The sequence below is a fragment of the Vicugna pacos genome, chromosome 7 (assembly GCF_048564905.1).
Source record: "Vicugna pacos chromosome 7, VicPac4, whole genome shotgun sequence".
NCBI lineage: Eukaryota > Metazoa > Chordata > Mammalia > Artiodactyla > Camelidae > Vicugna > Vicugna pacos.
This window is the reverse complement of record NC_132993.1, coordinates 72,001,469-72,022,476: the sequence shown is the minus strand read 5'-3', so window position 1 is coordinate 72,022,476 and position 21,008 is coordinate 72,001,469. Positions and strand designations below refer to the sequence as shown.

Below are 21,008 nucleotides of genomic sequence, written 5' to 3'. Positions count from 1 at the left end.
TTTTCTAAGTTCAACTATGTGGGTTAAATCATCTGGAAAACAGCTAGGCTGAGAAAGCCATGTTAAGATTATTTCAACAGTGTTTTAGTGAAAAATTAGTGTCAAGGAAGAACTGTATTCAGATGAATGACCTCATGTTGATATTATGCAAAGGAGCAAGTGGTTTCCTAGGGAAAGAGAGGATCTTGTCTTTGATTCAGCATTTTACAATGATAATAAATCAGATTGATGACATTCTGATGGTTCAAATTTTGGAGCACTTACGATTTCTGCAAGGGTAGGATTTGTGTTTCAGTATTAAAATTTCATAACTTAAAGATGGCTGCTCAGTTCACTTCATTCACTTTGGGAAGTCAGGATGAAAGTCAAGTCCCTGGAGAACTCTAAGGGCCTGTCCTTATCCAGGGCTTTTTTTTTTTGTTTTTAAATATAATTGTTGCACCAAATAGTATCTGAGCTCCATTAGGAGAAAAGCAGAGCTGGCACCTAGCACAAAACCATCATCCACAAGGTGGCCTCACCAGTCTCGGGACACTGCTCCCTCTCCTGCTACCTGGACTTTGTCAGTCATCAAAATTGCATTTTACTGTGCTGAAGTCTGTTTCCCATGTGTTTGGTTTAAAGAAATACCAACATTGCCCGTGTTTAATTGAAATGTTTGTGGCCACATAACCCTATGTTGGACAGAATTGAAAGTCAGGAGGTAAGTAGAAAAGGTTTTTGTCCCCAACATCATAAAGTCCATGCAATAATGCCATTTTTGTTTATTTATTACCTAATATTTCCCCAGCACTAGCTGCAAAAACAGAGATTCCAAAAAGGAGGTTTTATACTGTGTCTCCTTGAAGATACACAGATTTAAAGAAATGTTTAACCTTTGTCAACTGAAAGAAAAATGCACAATGAAAGTTGTGAGTTTCAGTCTTATTCAGGGATCTTACCAAGGACTATAGGCAGAGAAAGAGCCTCTCAGATAGCTCTGAGGAATTGCTCTGAAGAGATAGGAGAGGAGCAAGATAAATCTTTGGTGAGGAAATACATGTAGTGAAGCGTACACCTTGGTGAAAAATGACTGCACTCACAAAGAACAGGTATCTTTAGTTAAACTAATGATTTAGTGCTTTTCGATGATGTATGGGAAGAAGCAGGAATCTCAAAGTCATTGAAATATTTCTTGAGGTACATATCTTAACTATCTGTGGACCATTTATCCACACTGTTGGTGGGTAACTAGTTGAAGATGAAAGAAATGTTGCTAAAGTCAGATGCTACCAGTAATATGTAGAAAAATCCTTTAACAGAATTTTAATTTTTATTGAAGTATAGTTGATTGACAATGTTAGTTTCAGGTGTACAGCAGAGTGATTCAGTTATACATATATATGCATATATATACATGTGTCTATTTCTGGCTTGTAGATAAAATTTCTTTTTTTTTTTAGATTCCACATAATAAGTGATATTTGTCTTTCTCTGACTCAATTTCACTTAATATGACAATCTCTACATCGATCCATGTTGCTGCAAATGGCATTATTTCAGTTTTTATGGCTGAGTAATATACTCCATTGTATAAATATAACACATCTTCTTTATCTATTCATCTGTTGATGGGCATTTAGTTTTTTCCATTAACATCAACCTTTTAATCAATGTATTAACCTTTTAGAGGATACCACTTTTAAATATTGTCCTCTTTTACCTCCACCTTCCTCATATCCCTTCCACTTACCCAACCAGGTGCTCTGTTACACAATGAACCCTCTTTATATGTCTATATACAACATTACAGTGGCTTCTTAACTTTTCTGCCCCCTATGTAAACAGCTAGTTATCTATAACATTTATCAGGCACTCTTCTAAGCACTCTGCACATATGATCTCATTTATTGCTGGGCTCTGAACCTGGAGCTGTTGTTATTTACCCCATTGTGTGGATGTGTGTTCTGAGGAGTTAAGGCTCTTACTCTAGACTACATAACTAATCAGTGACCAAGCCAAGATATCAGCTGAGATATTTGACTGAGAACCCTTACTTGGCATTGTTCTCCTGTTTATATTCTCTCCACACTGAAGAGGAGGTTTCCCTTGTATGCTTGTCTTTAAAGGCAAGAACTTTTTCTCGTGGTGAGTCATATTATCTCTTCACATATATAAGTCCCTAGGACAATAAATAAGGTGAAACCCACATGCCTAACTTGTAACTCAGTATCACTGCATTACAATATAGTAGTTGTTGTTCATCATCATGATTATTGATCATTAAGAAAAGGATAAAATACGTTGAATATATTCCACCTCAGAAGACAGAAGAGTTGATAATACTGTTGAAATATTCATTATGGTTCAAGATTCCAAAATTTGAAAGGAGCAAATCCTCTACTAGTTTGGAAAAACCCTACTTAGTAAGAAGTCTTCCTTATAGACAAATGATCAAAATAAATACCCTTTGAGTTCCAGTTGACAGTTTTATCATATTCTGCTTACACAACTTACGTATCTAAACAGAACATTTTTCTTTCAAAATTTACACTCAGCTATACTGTTCTTGTTTCTCGCCACTCCTTGTTGGAATAGTAATAAAATACGGCACTATGTGGGTTACTTGACAAAGTAATTTAAAACCTCAACATGGTTTTACTACAGCTCTAACGCCCTTAGTCAGCTGATGGCTGGAGATTAATGTCACAGTACGTGGATGTTTGATACACCAGCCTTCCGGGTTTGGAACATTTGGAAAATGCTCTGGGCTCAGCTGGGCATTTTGTTGTCGTAGGTCTCAAAGGGAAGAGAAGCACAAATCTGCTGGGCCTCTGCTGAGATGGGGTTTAAAGATAGGCCTCTCGTGCAGTCAGACTTGATTTAACTGAGAAAGAAAAACTTTCAAACTGAAAATACTGTTTCAGAGTTAAATATCACAAGACACTGTGTACAGTATTATATGATCATCAGAAAGTCATTGTGTACAATCACCATTTTCATCGTGTGCATTTAATAAATTGCAGGCTGGTTGTAATGTGGTCTGGTCATTATACATAAGGGAAAATTTGCCTCTTCAAATCTCTTTAAAAATTGAAACTGATGCTAGTTACCTTTTAGGAATTGAAACACAACTGAGAGAGAGCATAGATTGAGTTCGTGAACAGTAGAAATTCACTGAATCTTTTAAGTTTTTTTCATGAAAAAGTCCCATGAACTGTATAGGAAAAATTTACAACCCTCAACTGGTTGACTTAAATTTGTGAATTCAGGAAGGACTAAGGAACTGGCAGGTTTTATTAGTTTAAAAACACACATTAAAAATTACATTGAGTAAAGTTATTTTAGGTCTTCATGAAACGTGAGATGATGAGGGTAGTTCTATTCAGCAACTTGACTCCATAGTTTACAACAACAACAAAAAATGAGATTTTTTGAATTTGTTGGGCTTATAAAATTAAGGAAGGCTATTAGAAGAAATCTAAACATTTTATGACTGTTCTGTTATATACACATATATGGTTAATGGAAATTATCAAATGCCTAAATGAATACCAAAGATTATAATTATTAAACTTCAAGAATAAGCCTTTCTTGATTTCCCACTGAAATGTATTGCCAGTAACTAAATATATTCTTAAACATCTTAGTGAAGGAAATATTTTTATGTAAAGGTATTTTATAAGCTGATAAATCTGAAAGCAGAATATATTGAGATGGTAGAAACATGCAAATAAGAGTTCCACTGTTATCTTCTTGTATTTATAGACATGAAAGTTCATTCATTAATTCCCCAGGCGGTATTTCAAGTTTTGAAGTGTAAGCATTTTCTGAAGCTCTGGAATAGAACTTTGATCAGGTACATGATTTGTAATCTTCTGGAATGTCCGAGATAGGGGTTATTTATAGTACAGATGGAACTTGCTTTAAAAGTTACTGATACTCTGAGGAAAATATAATTTATGCTCATACAGTGGTTACGTGCTGAGGCAGTTCAGAGTCTGTCCTGTTAAGAAGATAAAAGTTGCTTTTAAAAGGCTTGAAGAAAGCTTTTTTAAAAATCAAAAAATATTAGCAGTACCCTTAAAGCTTCCTTTAAATTAGGGAAGTATGGCATTTTCAAAGCCAAAAGAAAAGATTGTAAAAATATCATTAGACATTATGAAATAAAATGCTTAAAGATTCTAAAGTTTAATTCTTTTATTGTTGTGTTTTCCTCTTCTAAGGGTAATGCTTTCTATGATGTAATTCTAGCTTTACAAGCAGTGAGATAAAAGAAATGCTTACGTTTTAAGGTTTATGTTTCTTACACAATGGACTAATGGCTGCAGGCCTTTGTAATGTACTGTTGTTCATTAACCAAAATCTCAGAAAAATCCAGTTGACTTCTGTGTCTGCTCTGGATCGGCAATCTGATTTCACAACTTCTGAGACACTAGATGTGCCTTCTGTTTACAGGGGTGCCAAACTGGCAGCAAAGGCAAGAGTGGTGTTGGTTTCTTTCAGATATCTTTAGGGTAGTGCTAGCTATGACTTTTTAATAGTGATGAGTTTGACATCTTCTCTGGAAGCTTTTCTATTCCTACTGATAAGAATAGGATGTGGTAAATGGCTTTGGAGAAACAGATTACTGACACATTTATGTAACTTTGTTTGGGATATAAAATTAGTATGTAAAATTTAGCAATTGAAAATTTTGTTGAATGCATTGAAGATTTTTTTTGAGAAGAATTGAGTAGAAACAAATGATATCTTTTTACTCATGATAAATCGCTTTCTTTAGACATTTATTACTCCTCCCTACTCCACAATGAACATTAAGTTAGAGTTGGGAACTTTAAAACACACACTCAGACACACACACACAGTAACAGAGCTTACAAACAACTATTCCTGTCCTAAAGTGGATTGTCTGCTTTGTGTACTCTTCACAGGGGCTGGAATGGATTTACTTACCTTCATAATTGTGATAAGCTTTACAAAGAAGGAGGTATAAGGTGGTCAGGGAGCACATGGACAAACAGATAGCCAAGACCTGGCAGGAGAGGAGAAAATTACTGGAAAAAGTGAAAACCTAAAGGCTGAGTTAATCAGTCAGTGCATGGTAAGAGGGAAGAATGTTGTAGGAGGGAGCACTTTTGCTTGTGGATTTAGATTGAAGAATGGCAAAAGCGAGCTAGGGAGGGAAGGTACCAGATCAGGGACAACATTTAAACGTTAAGGCAGTCGGACTTTTATGACATTGGGGAACCATGGAAGCATTTGAAGTCATGTAATGTAACTGTTCTGCATTTCAGACAAATTATCCTGTCAGTTGGTTGGAAATTAGGTTGAAAGTGGCAGGAATGGAGGCAGGGTGGACAGTTCAAGGAGCTCTTCCAGGAATCTCTGAAATAGGGAGAGTGGAACTAGACAAGGGGTAGTGATGATGGAAAAACCAAATAATTAAATTCTTAGGGTGTAGAACAATAAAATTTACTGAATAGTTTGAGTTGGTAACAGGTGAGAGAAAATAAGGGTGAAACTCAAGGTCTGGACTAAGCAACTGAGAGACCACAGCAGGAGTGATAGATTTGGTGAGATGACATTTAGTTAAACTTGTTAAGTCATGAGTTTAATTTTTAAAATGTTGAATTTTATTTATATGTATATGTCTCCAGAGGCAGTTAATCTATACGTCTAGGGATCAGGAGACTGATCTTGCCTAGAGAAACATAAAGTCATGAAAGTAATTAGGATTTCTACTAGAGAACATGCAGAGTGATAGGAGAAGAAGCTCTAGACACGTATTTTCAGTAGTATTAACATTTACAGGATGATCAGAGGAGTTTGAGAAGAAGTGAGAGAGACAGGAGAAAAATCAGGGAAGTATGGCATTTTCAAAGCCAAAAGAAAAGCAGCTTTCCAGAACTTGGTAAACAGTCATTGGTTTATTGGTTCATTAATTCACTAATATTCTTTAAGTTCCTCCTTGCCTCAAAGACAACTATGGAAAACCCACAGAAGGGCTCTACCCTCAGGAAACTAACAGTAAAGTGGAGAAACAAATATAAACCAGACAATCACATTGTCTGATCACATTATTTCATTGTAAACATCAATGAGTCATAAAGAGTAAGATTATAATAAAGAGCTGTAAAGGATGAAGCAGGTGAGCTTCTATCTATGAGATCTGGGAACCCCTGTCTAGAGACGTGAACACTGATTTAAAATTTGAAGATAAGTAGGAGCCATTAAGTCACAGAGTATGTGTGGGAGGGGCAGTCCTGACTAGGAAACGGCAAGAGCAAAGGACCTTCTATGTGAGGGACAGAACCATATGCCCTGAGCATTGGGACTTACCCTGAAACTGTACGTTAGCATGAGAACACTCTCAGTTCTCTCTCAGTTTTTTCTGGACTTTTTAAAAAGTAAAGTTAATTTATTTTTAGGCCACCAACTGTGCAGGGTGGGTGGACCTAGCTAGACAGGGGTACTGGAGTTTGGAACATTTCTGTTTCAGGTGGAAAGGTCATTATAGGAAATATGACTGCATTGCTTATTAATTTATTAAATACTTATTAATCCCACTACATACATAAAATACTATGGGGAAGGATGAGTAGCATATTATTCCTTTTAAAAATCATCTGTATCATTACTACTCTGATTTGAGAAATAATTTATATATTCATCCATTTTAAGTATAAAATTAAGCGTTTGGTAACTTTACAAGTTGTCACTTTAGTCGTTAATAATTTTTTTTTTACATGAATCAATGCATTTTTCCTCTTGGCTGGCAAAGGATGATCACTCTAGGTGAAGGATGCGTGATGCCCTTGTGAAGTCTTTACTAGGGGCAGTGCTGGGTGCTAGATGTTCTTCCCAGGAATAAATAACACTTCTAAGCCCTCAATTTAAAACAAATGAAGTCACCAGTTTCATTAGTCACATTTTAAGTGTTAATTAAAAGTCCTTTATATATCATTCCTCTTCCTATTTTTTTATTTTCTTTTAATAAAGCAGTTAAGACAAGCTTAGTCTAATATCAATGTTCAAAGACAGTGCTGACTCCGAAGCTCAGGCTGTATTGGTTTCTGGTGATTGTTTAATCTACTCTGTTCATCTATAGATAAGAAAAGTAGCCACCTGGAAAAAATTAACACTTGCATGTTGTCCCACAGAGGGGATGGTTGGTGATAGAACTGAGATTTCAATGTGAGTTCTCAAGCACAGCCCAGAGTTCTCTGCAGTGACCATGTCACCTGTTCTTGGGGGAAAATGTAGTTTAGGAGAGCTTTTTGTCACAGATTCACGATGAAATACCTTGTGAGTAATTTGCTGTTGGAATCTCTCGAATTTAACGAAACTGTCCATGTACGGTGGTCCAGCTTAGGTACTTCCACTTCTGTTTTGTAGCAAAACAGTGTGGTGACTGCTTTAGATTATGAAGCAGTACTTGTATACTTACCAAAGAACAGAATTACGGAAAAAAGTATGCATTTGTGTCTGTTTTGGATGTAATATATATGGTTTATATATTTTTAATAAAATGTTCTACCTTTTGATTCAAAAGGTAGAGATGATTATGCTGCCCTGTTACAGGTATAATTGCAGAGCACATCACATATAAGAATAAAAAGTGACACAGTTGTTTCTTGAATATAGTAGAGACTAAACACGTGTGGACTCACTATAATGCATAACTTGACTCTAAGGCAGATAAAATTGTTTCTTTTGCTGGTAAATGATCACCTAACTTGTGCTACATATAAATGTACATTTGTACATCACCATTTTTAAAATGTAATGAAATATTTGGATTTTAACCAGATAAGATAATCATAGGGTAGATCATCTTTTTCTTTGCCTTTCTGCATGGGTACTTTTATGCTAAATTTTCTTATGCTAACCTTAAGTACAATTATGTAATATTTTCTTCAATGTAAGGCTTTTAATATGTGAAGGCAGAAACACTTTCTGTTGGTTTTGATATTACAATGGCATTTAATATTTGACCAGTTTTCTTATTCAGAAAAAAATTAACAGCAATATGCATTGGAAAACATACTTTTCTATGATATATATGCTAGATTTTGTTTGAATCTGACCAATTTAGAAAGTAGGAATGTCTATCAAATAAAATAATCAATGTACTTGTGTGTTTCATATATTATTCTTTACCTGAAAGGTGTAATAATTAGAGGGCCATTACTGTCCCTGTGAAGTAAATTAAGGTCTTTTTATTTCCTTTTTCTTTCAAGTGACTGCATTTATTTCTTAACCCCTGTGACAAGTGTGGCTTAAAATAACAATTGTACTATTACTAACTAAATATCTGTTGGCAGCAGCAGTACTGGTAATAGCAAAATGTCACAGAGCATTCATTTTCCTCTTGATTTGGTGGGATAGTGGTTATGGAAACAGTGAAATAAACAGAATACTGGAATGGCTAATATTAAAGCTGAATGAAATTTTACTTTGATTTGCTAAAAAGATATATATTAATCAGTTGCCAATTGATAAATATTCACAAAATGTAACTGTTAGACATGCAAACGATTCTCCCTTTCACCATAAGCTAATCAAGATTTAACACACAATACAGATTAATGGAAAAGCACCGTTTACAAAATGAGTTGTCACTTAGATTTAAACATCAGTTTGAAAATGGTAAAAAATAAAAACATTGAAGAGACTAAATGAATAACACCAAACAAATTTGGAACTGTTTCAACAGCTGCGTTACTCACAAATTTGACTAAAATAGTGCGTATAATGACTATGAGAACATTTTCATGTACCACAGAGCTGGAAGCACAAAATGAACTATAATTCTTAATAGGATTTTATTACCTGTGTCATTAAAGTTATTAATAATCCAAATGTATTATGTTTGAGCATTTGGATAGAACACATGATGTAAGTGTGCCCCCAAGTGGCTAGAGGCAAGTGTATAAAAATGTAGAAAAGGGAAAATGGAAAGAGGGCCTTAGCTGGTTACATTCTCTAGTGAATTCCTTCATCCCAGGCAGAGGGTTGTCTTTCTTATTTTTTAAGTTGTTCTAAGTTAGAGGATTCACAATTTCTCCTATAGTTTTTACAAATATTTATTTTTAATAGATACAGGTGGTCAGCTACCTCTGATTCTGAAGTGGTGTGACACAGTAAAAGCACATAAATCAACACAGAAGATTTAGTTTTTCCTTGTGTACATAGTACTTGATTAAGTCAAGCCTGAGTGACTCTGCAAGTATTTGAAAATACATTTTGTCTTTCAAGAGGACAGTGGATCAAGTACGAAAATTTGTATAAGGACAGGACCATGGCCTGAAAAGGTAGTTTGCCCATTTGTGTGATATACGTAAAAACTATTACTTGTTTATAAATTTTGAATCAGTAGGATATTGAATCTCTATAATGTATGTTATAGATTTCACAGAATTTGAAACGACCTTTCCATAGAGCTCCTTTGTAGAGTTGCCAACTTTTGTACTTTGACACAAAGATATTACCCAGTTAATACTCTTCTTCATTTAACTCTCTAGTCGCTAGTCCCAAGATGCGAAGACTTATCCTTTGATCAGTTCGTGCTTCTGGAAAAACTCTGCAAGGACTAAGTTGTTAGTGATCCCATTAGATGTAAGCCTGTACCAGATCTCTGAGGTGGTACACTGTGTCTACTACTGGACAAACCTTAGAAATGAATGAGTTGGGAGTGTTAAAAATCTAAGGCAAGCAGGACTGCAGAACACTCTGAGTCAGGAAGAGAAATCTCAAATAACAGAAAAGGAAAATAACAGTATAACCACATTTGAGCTTTGAATGACAAAGACTGCTTCCTTGAGATACTATAAAAGTAGCAACACGCTCTGTACAATTAAAAGCTTGAATTTTTAATTGAAATGCATGTTTCAACTCTAACCAAATTTAACATTTCTGGTGTCAGTGTGAGTTTCTTCCAGCTGAAATATAGCTTCCTGTATTTTCCATTTTGTTGCTTTCTTTAATTAGTCCCAAATGCTGTATATCCACTCCAACCTTTTTTTTAATTAATAAAGTATAAAAGTAAAATCAGAAATAGACTCAATTTTGAGGAACATAATCGTTAAAGACATAATAGAAACATTTATTTTCTCTACTAAAATTTTCTCTTAATTAAAATTTATTGTGTAGCACAGCAACTATTTTTGATTGTGAAGAAAAGTTTTTAAAATTGCAATTATAGCATTGGAAAAAAATTTGACAGTTTTTTTTTTTAAGTAATCCAAACTAACCTCTAATTTTAGTTTGGTCATTTAATGTATTTTTTACAATTCTCATAGAACAAAATTTCATAAATAAATATTGATGCCTGTCAATTTTTTGCACAGATTGAGATGAGTTGTGTATTTTTAAAAGATAAGCTATTTCTGACCCCACCCTTTCTACGTTATCTAATAGAGAAACCCTAAAGTCAAGTCAGAGTCAAAATCTAAATTATAGTAATAGTAATATTTCAAAATAAATTATTTCTAGAACATTCTCTTCACACTGATGGAGAAAAGTAGGTTAGAGTAGGAGAATAAAAAGACAAAGCATTGGATGAAATGATAGCATTTGTAATGTTAATTTAAAATCTGAAAGCATTGAATAGCTCCCAGCAAAATGTTGGCTTGTTGACATGTAAATTATGGTCCTTAGCAGAAAATTTCATTGAATGCCTAAACTAAATATTTTCTCTTGCTTTTTTTTGTCCTTACTATTCTAGACTCCTTAACATATTTTGAAAACGAATTTCAAATTAATTTTTCTTACTATAACATTTTTATTTGATTGTGTTTGTTGATAACTCCTTTGTGTTTTTGAAAATGAAACCAGAAACACTCAAGTCAAGGTTACTTATTGAATAATGATCATTCTTACATGTTTAGAATGGAAATGCATTATAAAACAATGAAGTAGTGACACTGAGACAGGGCTACCTACATCCACTTGGGCTACAGCTTGGCAGATTGCTTAATTTATATTCCCTTTATCTCATCTAGTTATGAAAATCTAATTAGCTCTCTTTTCAGAATAGTTATAAATCTTTTACACTAACCTATTATTCCGACCTATACATCACCTTGTACAAGGGTAGAGGGTAAACAATATCAGACATGCTTAAAAAGTGTATGGTGTAAATGGTGCTCACTTTGAAAAAAAAAAAAACTCATCTTTTCTGTTCATAAATAATACAGTTTTGTTTGTAAGGCACCAGATTAGCTTTTAAAAAGTCGGCTTTGACTATTTGCATACCATGGAACTTTTAGAAAGGACCATACACTACTGACAAGAAGGTCAATGTTTCTTATAAAAAAAAAACTCTTAATTACTCACTCTTACTTCCTACCTCTTACTCACAAAACCATAACATACTAGTGCTAAGACATTGAATTACTTCTTCTCTTGAGGTTTAGAATTATTGTCTCCATCCATCAATTGTGATCATGTTCCACGCTGCTCTGGAATAAAATGTGGGAAATGGGTACTCCATTGAGGACTATTGTTCCACTTGAACAGCTTTACACTGTATTCTTGACCATAGATGACTCCTGTTTTCAATGAGATTGGTGCAAAGAATGTATTATTGAAATCCTCAATTCTAAAGGTAAATTCTGCATCAATGGTTTTTTTCCTAGGGAAAAGTAATAAAATTGCACGCATTTCTCTTGCATGTATAATTTTCCACCAACAGGTATATGTATGTATAGTGAAAACTTCATTTGCAGCTAGCTGAATAGGAGTAATTGACCAACAGAATACCCCACATATATCATCTTTGAATAGTTTCTACAGTACAGGCACGATTACATTATTAGCAGAGATGAATGCCTCTCAGAATCTGGCCAGTGGAAATAACATGGAGAAATTTGCTTTTTTTCCTTTGCCCTATCATTACAAGTAGGCCACAGTGCAGAATTGACTTCCAAGCAAATTCAGTGTCACTGAAATGTATTGTTAGAGAATTACCAAAACACATCAGCTTTCAGACCCAAAGGCATCAAGGAACCCCCATCCTCAATGTCCCAGAGAAATAGAAATGTATCCACATATAGGTGACAATATATTAAAGTTTTTGTATGGACAAGTTTTTGCCTTATAACACTAGTTATATTTCTACATAAGTTAATATCTCTTAAAACTAGACACATCACACAGCACTTTTTTATATCTTGACAAGTGTACGTGAGCAAGTGCAGAAGAAAAAAGGATTGATCAGAAAAGCCCACAGTCTTTCAGATTCTCTTTGATTATTATGTCTGTAACTGCATCAAACACAAACTTGACATTTTGAGTATCTGTAGCACAGGTCATGTGGGAATAAATTTCCTTATCTTCTTTTTTTAAATTCAGGTCTAGAAACTGGTTCTTGATGTAATTCCCTGCATCTTCAAATGTATTTGGCCCTTGTTTAAAAAAATAAAGAAGTAAATGTGAATTGCATTTTAAAAACCATAAAATTGTAAATAATATCTATAAGTTTTAGGATTTTACTTTGTGTGCTATTTGATGTACTCGGTATTGAAAAACCAAAATGATAATAAACAATTATCAGGGATTTACACAGCATCTACTTACCCCTGGGGGCTTCAGGTGGCTAAAAATGTAACCTCTGCATCAAAAAGCCCATGATACAGTAGAAATACTAATGTATTTATCCAACAAAGTGAGTCATAAAGCCTATGTATTTGTCAAAGACTATGCATGTGTATGTGTACATGGGGGTGTGGGTGTGTGTTAATATGAACTAAAAGAAGAGTGGAAATTATAGATGAGTGGAGTACATAATGAGGTGGTATCTGAGCTGGACCTTGAGGAATAGTCAGAAGGGAGAATAAAAATAACGTGAATGAAAGCCAAAAAGTGGCAGGCACATACTGCTGTATGATTCCAGCTATATGACAGTCTTGGAAGGACAAAACTACAGAAATAGTAAACAGGTTAGTGGTTGCCAGGTTGGAGGGAAGGGAAGAGGCAGGAATAGGTGGAGCATGGAATTTTAGGGCAGTGAAACTACTCTGCATGATACATTAATAGTGGGAACACCACATGCATTTAGCATCACCCATTGAACTGTACAACACAAAGAGAGTTAACCCTAACCTAAACTATGGACTTCAGTTAATAATGTATCAATATCTGTTCATCAGTTGTAACAAATGTACCACACCAATGCAAAATGTTAATAATAGGGGAAACTGTGGGAGCTGATCTGACAGAGAATATATAGAAACTATTTTCTGTAAACAAAAAATTGTTCTAAGAAATAGACTGTTACTTAGAAGAAAACATATACCCCTTAATTATGACTCTATATTTAATTTGTAACATCATTACAGAATCGTGGTTATATTTAAGCACATGATAAATGTGTAAACATATAATTTTTTCCCAGCTGAGATGTAAACATATAATTACTTACAGATATGAAGAAAAATATAAGTACTCATTATGGATTAGCACAAATAGCTATTTTTACAGAATAGGACAGCAGATTTGGGATACCCACAAATCTGGTGAAATTGAGTTTGTATTTGTGTTTAAATCAAATATTTCCATCTTACACAATTACATCAACAAGAGCATATAACTAATAATGTAAAAAGTTCTCCAAAAGAAACATAACTCTTCTAGAGAGCCTGACATTGATTAACAGGATCAGTACTAAAGCTCCAGGATGTAGGAAAATTGGAAAAAGGGAGGTCACTATCCTCAAATTCATTCAAGCTATCCCTCTGGAAACTGAATTCAGATTTTGAAGAGCCACTGAGATCTACTACAGTATTAAAAGTTTTTATTAGGAAATATAAAATGCCGATTTGGAATAAAATTTTCACTCCTATCACAATGTTTAAGATAGTAGAGTTTGCAGTATCATTTGATACATCATGCAGAATAGAAATCCCCTATCTAACCACCTCTCATTTACTCATTAGAGCTTTGTTTTAATGTAGGTAGTATAGAGAGGGTTTCGTCTTTATCTTGTAAGATTCTTTCCAGTTTGGATCAGACACATGACTCCAAAAAGTATCATAAGCCTCAGCCTCGTAACGTTATACTTCAAGATCCAGACAGAAAATTATATCTCTATACAAGAATTAACTATGATGGAATTTAAAAAAAAAAAAGAATCTTACCAGTGTACTCTGGAAAGCAGATACTGAGATGAACTTTGGTTACTTTTTCTTGAAAGAGATCTTTTTTATTGAGAAACAGGACAATGGAGGTGGTTGCAAAGTACTTGTGATTGCAGATACTGTTGAACAGGTGAAGGCTTTCATGCATTCTGTTCTGTTAGGTATAAAAGATGAAAATGTGTAGAATTGTTATTTGTAGGATATTAATGTTGGGCATTATGAACAAGGATCTAGAAATACTATGTCCCTTTGGAAGGCCGTAATTGAGTGGGGAAGTGGAGTAGTAATATTGCAAAGCACAAGTGCTTATTTTTTACCTTGACCTTGTTTTCCTCTGAGACTTACCACCTCTTCATCTTCCACCAGGACCATGTCATAGGCACTGAGTGCGGCACAAAATATAATGCATGTGACTCCTTCAAAGCAGTGGATCCATTTCTTTCTCTCAGATCTCTGTCCACCTACATCAAACATTCTTTAAAAAACCAAAAGTGATAGAATAATGAATCTTACCAGGATCCTTCAAAATTTACATTAAGGTAAACATTTGGAGTGATAAATGAATGCTCTCCTATCTTTAAAAGATTGTCTTTTGATTTTTATTGATGATAAAATATACTTATTTGGCCAACTTGAAGCTCAAGAACTACAGAAAAAGAGACATTTTCTTTAGTTTTTGGTACTTATGCAGACTAAAGTAAAATAATTCATATCCTGGACTTTGAGCAACTGGAAAATTTACAGCCATTTAGAGTTTTAGTAAGACCTCTTGGCCTTAGGGATTTTGATCAACGTCTATTCATACTCTTAAATTAACAGAGCCCACAAGATTGGAAGCTACCATAGTTCCGCTCCTATGATTCTTGCCTGTTTTCTTAGCTCTTCCTACATTCATTCATTCATTCATTTAAACAATTATCATTTGTATTCCATGACTAGACACTGTGCCAGGCCTACGGACAAAAAGATGAAAAGATACAGTCATGATCTTCAAAGAGCTTGCTGTCTTGTAGAGAGAAAAACAAATACATTATTATAATGTAAGGTAATAAATATTCTAATATATAAGATAAAAAGTGAGCCCAGAGGAAGATTTAAGTCAGCCTGAGGGATTATGAAACTTACTCAGAGGATGTGTTTAAAAATCTGACCCTCCCTCTGTTTTTGTATTTTGGTAAAAGGCACCAATGTGAACAGAGCAACTCAATAAAGAAAGTAGGGATTATTCATAATACCTCCCTTTCCTTTCTCTTCCATATAGTACACGTGTAAAATGCAGTTTCTAATTTATCCACTTCTTTCTAACTTCTCTCTTCTTGTACGAGTTATGAACATTCGTCACCAGGGCCACTACAAGAGTGTCCTAACGTGCCTCCCTGTTTCTACTCTCGCAGCTCTAAAATTGACTCTCATAGCACTCAGAATTTTGCCTTTTTTTTTTTAATTGAATTGTCAAAAAATTTACCAGAATTTTGTCTTCATGTAAATCTTATTCCACCACTTTCCTGCTTACAACATTCCGAAGGTTTCTTTGTCCCTTAGCATCAAGCACAAACTTGTTTTGATGACATCTAAGGCTCTGGCTGTTGTGGTCCACTCCTACCTTTCCGAGCTTAGTTCATACCATTCTTCTTTTTAAAGCCATCCAATCACAAGGCTATCCATTCAGCTCCTTAATAAAAACCTGACTTTTTGCTGTCTCGGCTTTTGCATAGTCCATCTCCTTTCCATGTGACACAATTCCTTTATTACATAAGCCTGCTTCCTTCTCGATTTTTGGGTCTTAATGTCAATATCACCTTCACAACATCATAGCCTCCTTGGGTGTCTGTGGACATTAACTCTGTCCATTGCCCGTTTACTTTCTATTGCATCACTCTCTTTATTTCCTTTGTAGTAACTGTCACAACCGACAATTAAGTGGTTTATTTTCTCACACATTTAATAACTGTCATCTCCCACAAAGGATTTTTGCATATAGTGCCTGTACGAGTCATCAAGGAATGAGAGGATGTGATATGCTTGGGGTAGATAAGTAATTATATTTTTGGAAACATGAAGATTAAGGTAAAAACACTGAGATATATAGCCTGATAATTGTTCATGTATTCAGTTACTTATTGAGCATTTATTATATTCCAGGTACTAGTGATTCAGTCTTGAGAATCTTCTAATCTCGTGGTGGTGGTTGTGTGTGTGTGAGTGTGAGAATATACTTAGGATGTCAGTATATGATAGTAAGTGTTTGGGGTGGGTTGTAATTTGAAATAGTGTGATCAGAAACCACAGAAGATGATAGTTGTGTGAAAAGAATGTTCCAGGTAGACGCAACAAGGGGAACAGCAAGAGCAGATTTGAGCAGGCAGGAGTGAGCCTGCGGTGTCAGGCCAGAAGGAGATTTCCTGGGTCTTTTATTATTTCCTGAGAAGATTAGATTGTATATCGTATCTGTGCTGGTCTATAGGAGACTTTGGGGTAGTGAGTAAACGTTTGTTTGTTTGCTTATTACTATGTTTTGTCACTTTGACCTGAGTCCAGAAGACAGATTTGATAAGGAAGAGACTAGAGGAGAAAAAGTTATGGGGATTTCATAGTAGTTTAATCCAAAATAATATGTACCAGGAACCATCCAACTTGTACAGAGATTTCAAAGGTAATAACTATATTGATGTATTAAATGTCAGTCAACTATCAGCTGACTTATTAAAAATAGTCAAAAGTACAATATATTGTACTTCTCTAGTACTTTACATTTCATGTATTAACCAAGTAAAGGACAGATATATAGAACTAAAATTCAGATATATATACACACACACACATCAATGCAAGTTCACACCATTTAATAGATTGAAAGAGATGTTGCTCATAATATTGAAGGCAGCGTTTAGGAGTTCACTAATAATATGGTTTGAAAATTTAAATTCAGTGTCAATAAAGACTATTAAATGTGCTACTAATTACCAAACCCTCGGCAATTTTAGACTTGTAATATAAATGGAGAAAAAGGACAGAGTTTTGACTTTAATGTTCCATTATGTAAAAATCAGCCAACAAATTTAATTTTTAAAATTCAGTGAACATTGTTATGGAAGCAAGGGTAATAAATAAGCATTCATACTTTTAAATTTTTCGACAGTTATTTAAACTTCCCCATGAACTTATAAGATAGGTATAGTTATTATTCCTGTTTTTCATATGAGCCCTTTAAGCAGCTTGCCCAAGGCTTATTAATTCAATATTTGTTCAAGCTGCTATGTGTACCAGGTGCCATGACAATTTCTTTGTGTATGATAGTTACGCTGTGAAAGTTGTTAAGCTTTGTTGTGAAGGTCATTAAATATAAGTCTACCTACTTAGACTAGAGGTCCCTACCTAGTGTACAGTGTCTGCTGTTAGCTCTCAAACCCTCACCAAGTAGATTGGAATTATCTTTGTTGTGGAGACTTCTTTCCCTGTGTCAGAGAGTAGATCTCCATGTTGTCAAACAGATCACTGGGCAAAATTTTAACTCTCCCCTTCCCAAGGTTTGGTTCCATTCTTTTAATGGATAATCTGGCTATCTCCTATCTTTGATAATTCAGCTTCTTTGTAGTCCGCTATCGATATCAAAACCTATGTGTGAGAGGTGGCTATTCTCTTCAGTCAAATATACACACAACTAATAAGAGATATAACTAGTAATATAACCCTTAGCACACTGTTCTCTTAACATATCTTGAAGCCTCCACTAAACATGTTTCATAGGCTTAGCTTTCTCCCCAGGAAGGGAGGACAAAGATTATTCAGGCTTAGGGTTTTATTCATGCTGATAAAATGGCTTCTGAAAGTCTATCTTAGATTGCGTGCTAGTAATCTTATTTTATAACTCATTTGATAAGCAGTATTTTTTTTTTTCTGTGCACATTGACATGAGAGACATAGGTCCAGGGAACATTGAACATTTCTCTAATGCTATCTGCTCATTAGCAAATCAGACCAATAACTGGAGCTTTGCTTTTATATTGATTATCCTGGATACTATGTTAGCTCTAAGAAAAGTTACATTTTGTTTTGCTGCTGTTGTAGTAATTTATTTTTTATGCATCCCTCTTCACGTTTAGCTCTTCGTTTCAATTTAGATTTGGGGTTTATTTTAGAGGTGTAAGGTATTACAACCTATTGAAACAATTTGGAGATTCTCCAAGTGAAGCATGGAAGAAATAAACACACACACGCGCATGCGCACACGCATACACACACACATACACACACACCATCATAACCATTCTGGGAAAAACAGTAATAGAAATCAAAGAAAAACCTGTTAACTTGCTGATTGAATATCTGGATTAGTCAAGCCTATAGGGACAATTAATGAGGTGAATGGACATGTGATGTAGCTTGAATATCCTTAGTTCCCTAATTAGTTACAGTATCCAGGACCTTAATGATATTAAATGGAACTTGCAGTACTCATTTTGGAAAGGTTTTTTGTTGTATGTATGTTATACATGTTTCCTTAAGTGTGATATTTAAGTAAGGATTCTTAAATGTTTAAAGTAAAAGGGTTTAAATGCCTGCGATGTGTGATGTAACTAAAAATTGACAGACCAAGTTTTTAAGTGACAACTAAACATCAGCTATTCGTTAAACTGCCTGTGGCATTAATACAGGGCCAGCCATCAGAGGTTTATGGCTTTATATTAAGCAGTTGGCTAAACAGTTGAGTTTTATGGCCCATTTTAAACAGTTGGAAACGCTATTGAGTTTTATGTGTTGATGTTAAACAGTTGGCTAAATATTTGCCCACAAAAGATTATTCACATTTTATATCAGAATAGATTATTATGAAATAATGAGTCTTTTATAGTGCTTGGAAAGTCACTGTATACTCTAGGATAGCTAGAAATTAATAATGCTACTGCAGTGAATGTATTTGGGAGAGATGTCTTTACTCATCCTATAAGCTTGTGACTTTCTTGGAAAAATATTTCTGATATCTTCTATGTATTTGACCTCAGTAAATAAGACCTAATGTGAGTAGAAATTTATTTGAAGCTACTCTGTTAAATGGGATTTATTCAAGATACTTGACTGTATCAGAATTGGTGTACTTTTTATTTTCTTATTGAAGTATAGTTGACATACAAAATCACAGTAGTTTCAGGTGTACAACACAGTGATTTGGCATTTATATACATTGTGAATTGATCACCACAATAAGTCTAGACATAAAGTCTTAAGATAGGTACATATGTACATATGTTAGGGCCAACAGGTGGTTCTGCGTCCCCACTATACAGCCATAGCAGGATGGCCTAAGTCTTTGCCTGGTGCCCGGTTCTGAAAATAGATTAGGGCAGATACTTGCAGATAGAAGGGATATGCCCAGAGGTCATTCTGAATCTCTTAAGTGCTTGTGATTAAAAAACAAAATTACAAGGGTTGACATCCATAAGGGATCCTAGCTCTCTAAACTACCTATAATTGTTAATACTGTTATGTATTTTCTACTACGTACATGTGTGTGTAACTTAAAATGCCCACTTGATAATTTTCTAATTATTGAATAATATAATTCTTAAAGTTATTAAAGTAAATTCTATCACGAGAATAAATTAGACATCATCTTATATAGCTTATAATTTTGGTGACATTAAGCATGAACCTACCTGAACAAATAGATACACATGAGTGATTGCTCTGTGAGATCTAGTAGACAATAACAAAGCTAAGGGAATGGAGCTGCTGGATAGACAATCAGACTCACTCCTCACGTGACTCATGCCCCCACAGAAAACACAGTGCACATGATTCAACTTCAAATTCAAAACAGTTAAAATTGATTGCATAACAGAGATTCGCTCCAACACGGTTGAAAATAGTTATGTTACATTTACAAACTCTGCAGCTCTCTGCTGTAATAGTTGCTGACCTCTTTTCCTTGGCTTCCATGTAGTTTCATGTCATTTCAATTCTGTTTTCTAATCGTGGAGCAATTAGGAAGAAATGACTTCTCTGTAATTGTTTGATAAATCCCTGTAAATCTGTAAGCTCTTTGCTCTGAGGAATTATTTTACAAAAATAAAAGGGCTCACATTTGCATTGCATTTTCCTTTTGCATTGTACTTGAATTGTACATCTGTAAAGATGATTAATTTTCCCGTTTGACAGTTGGAGTTCTGGTTTGATAAGAATTCTCAGGTAATTTCCATTAAATTAGATGATACATGAGGATGATACAGTACATTGACGTAGAGAAGTTTTTCATTTTGATGCTACTGTTTAAAATTCTGCAGTTCTCTAAATTAATATGTAAATTAAGTCTTTCATTTTAAATAGTCTTAGGATGATTTATACTATGTGAATACACGTAAGTGCTAATGTGAGTACCTGGGCACTTACTGAAATGAAGTTGGAAGGTACATTATTTTTATAGTTCGTATTTTGAAATACTGAAGAGTTTTACACTACAAAAGCCTGCGTACTTTTGGATAATCCTTTTTAGTACTTCAAAAAAAAGTGATTTAACTGGGAGAATTTATTAATGGATTAATATATCTCAATTGCTGTGACTGAACTTAAAAATGTATTTAAATGATTTAACATAGTTCCTTAAGAAAAAAGTATAAATTGTTGTTTTTTTATGCTTTATAGTAAAATTTAAGTATTTTCAAAGTTTCATTGTCTAAATACTTGTTTTTAGAGAAATTCCCTGCATTTTCTTTCTCACAGACAATGTCTAATAACACACCCTCTTGAGGCAGAGAGGAAGCAAAACCTATTAAGGGAACAAAAGAGCTCAAAACCTGTTTTAGCAGATGCAAAAGAGGTAGCAATTGCATAGTATAGAACATGTTACGTCCAAGTAAGGCCTAACTGAGCTTCACAATCCAGTTCACAAAC

The 21,008-nt window shown here is 34.5% G+C and overlaps 2 protein-coding genes across 3 annotated transcripts in view; one reads left to right on the top strand and one right to left on the bottom strand.

Moving 5' to 3' along the window:
- The window catches only part of LOC102530127 (CD36 molecule (CD36 blood group)), a 282,980-nt gene that overhangs the window by 82,960 nt on the left and 179,012 nt on the right, over positions 1–21,008 (top strand). The window lies entirely within an intron of this gene.
- The window catches only part of GNAT3 (G protein subunit alpha transducin 3), a 44,262-nt gene continuing 35,419 nt past the window's right edge, over positions 12,166–21,008 (bottom strand). The window contains exons 6-8 of the mRNA XM_006211750.3: positions 14,466–14,595; positions 14,121–14,274; positions 12,166–12,389 (exon numbers count right to left, since the gene is read on the bottom strand). Of these exons, the coding sequence (XP_006211812.1) occupies positions 12,199–12,389; positions 14,121–14,274; positions 14,466–14,595 (475 nt within the window). The 3' untranslated portion in view covers positions 12,166–12,198. The remainder of the gene's footprint in view (positions 12,390–14,120; positions 14,275–14,465; positions 14,596–21,008) is intronic.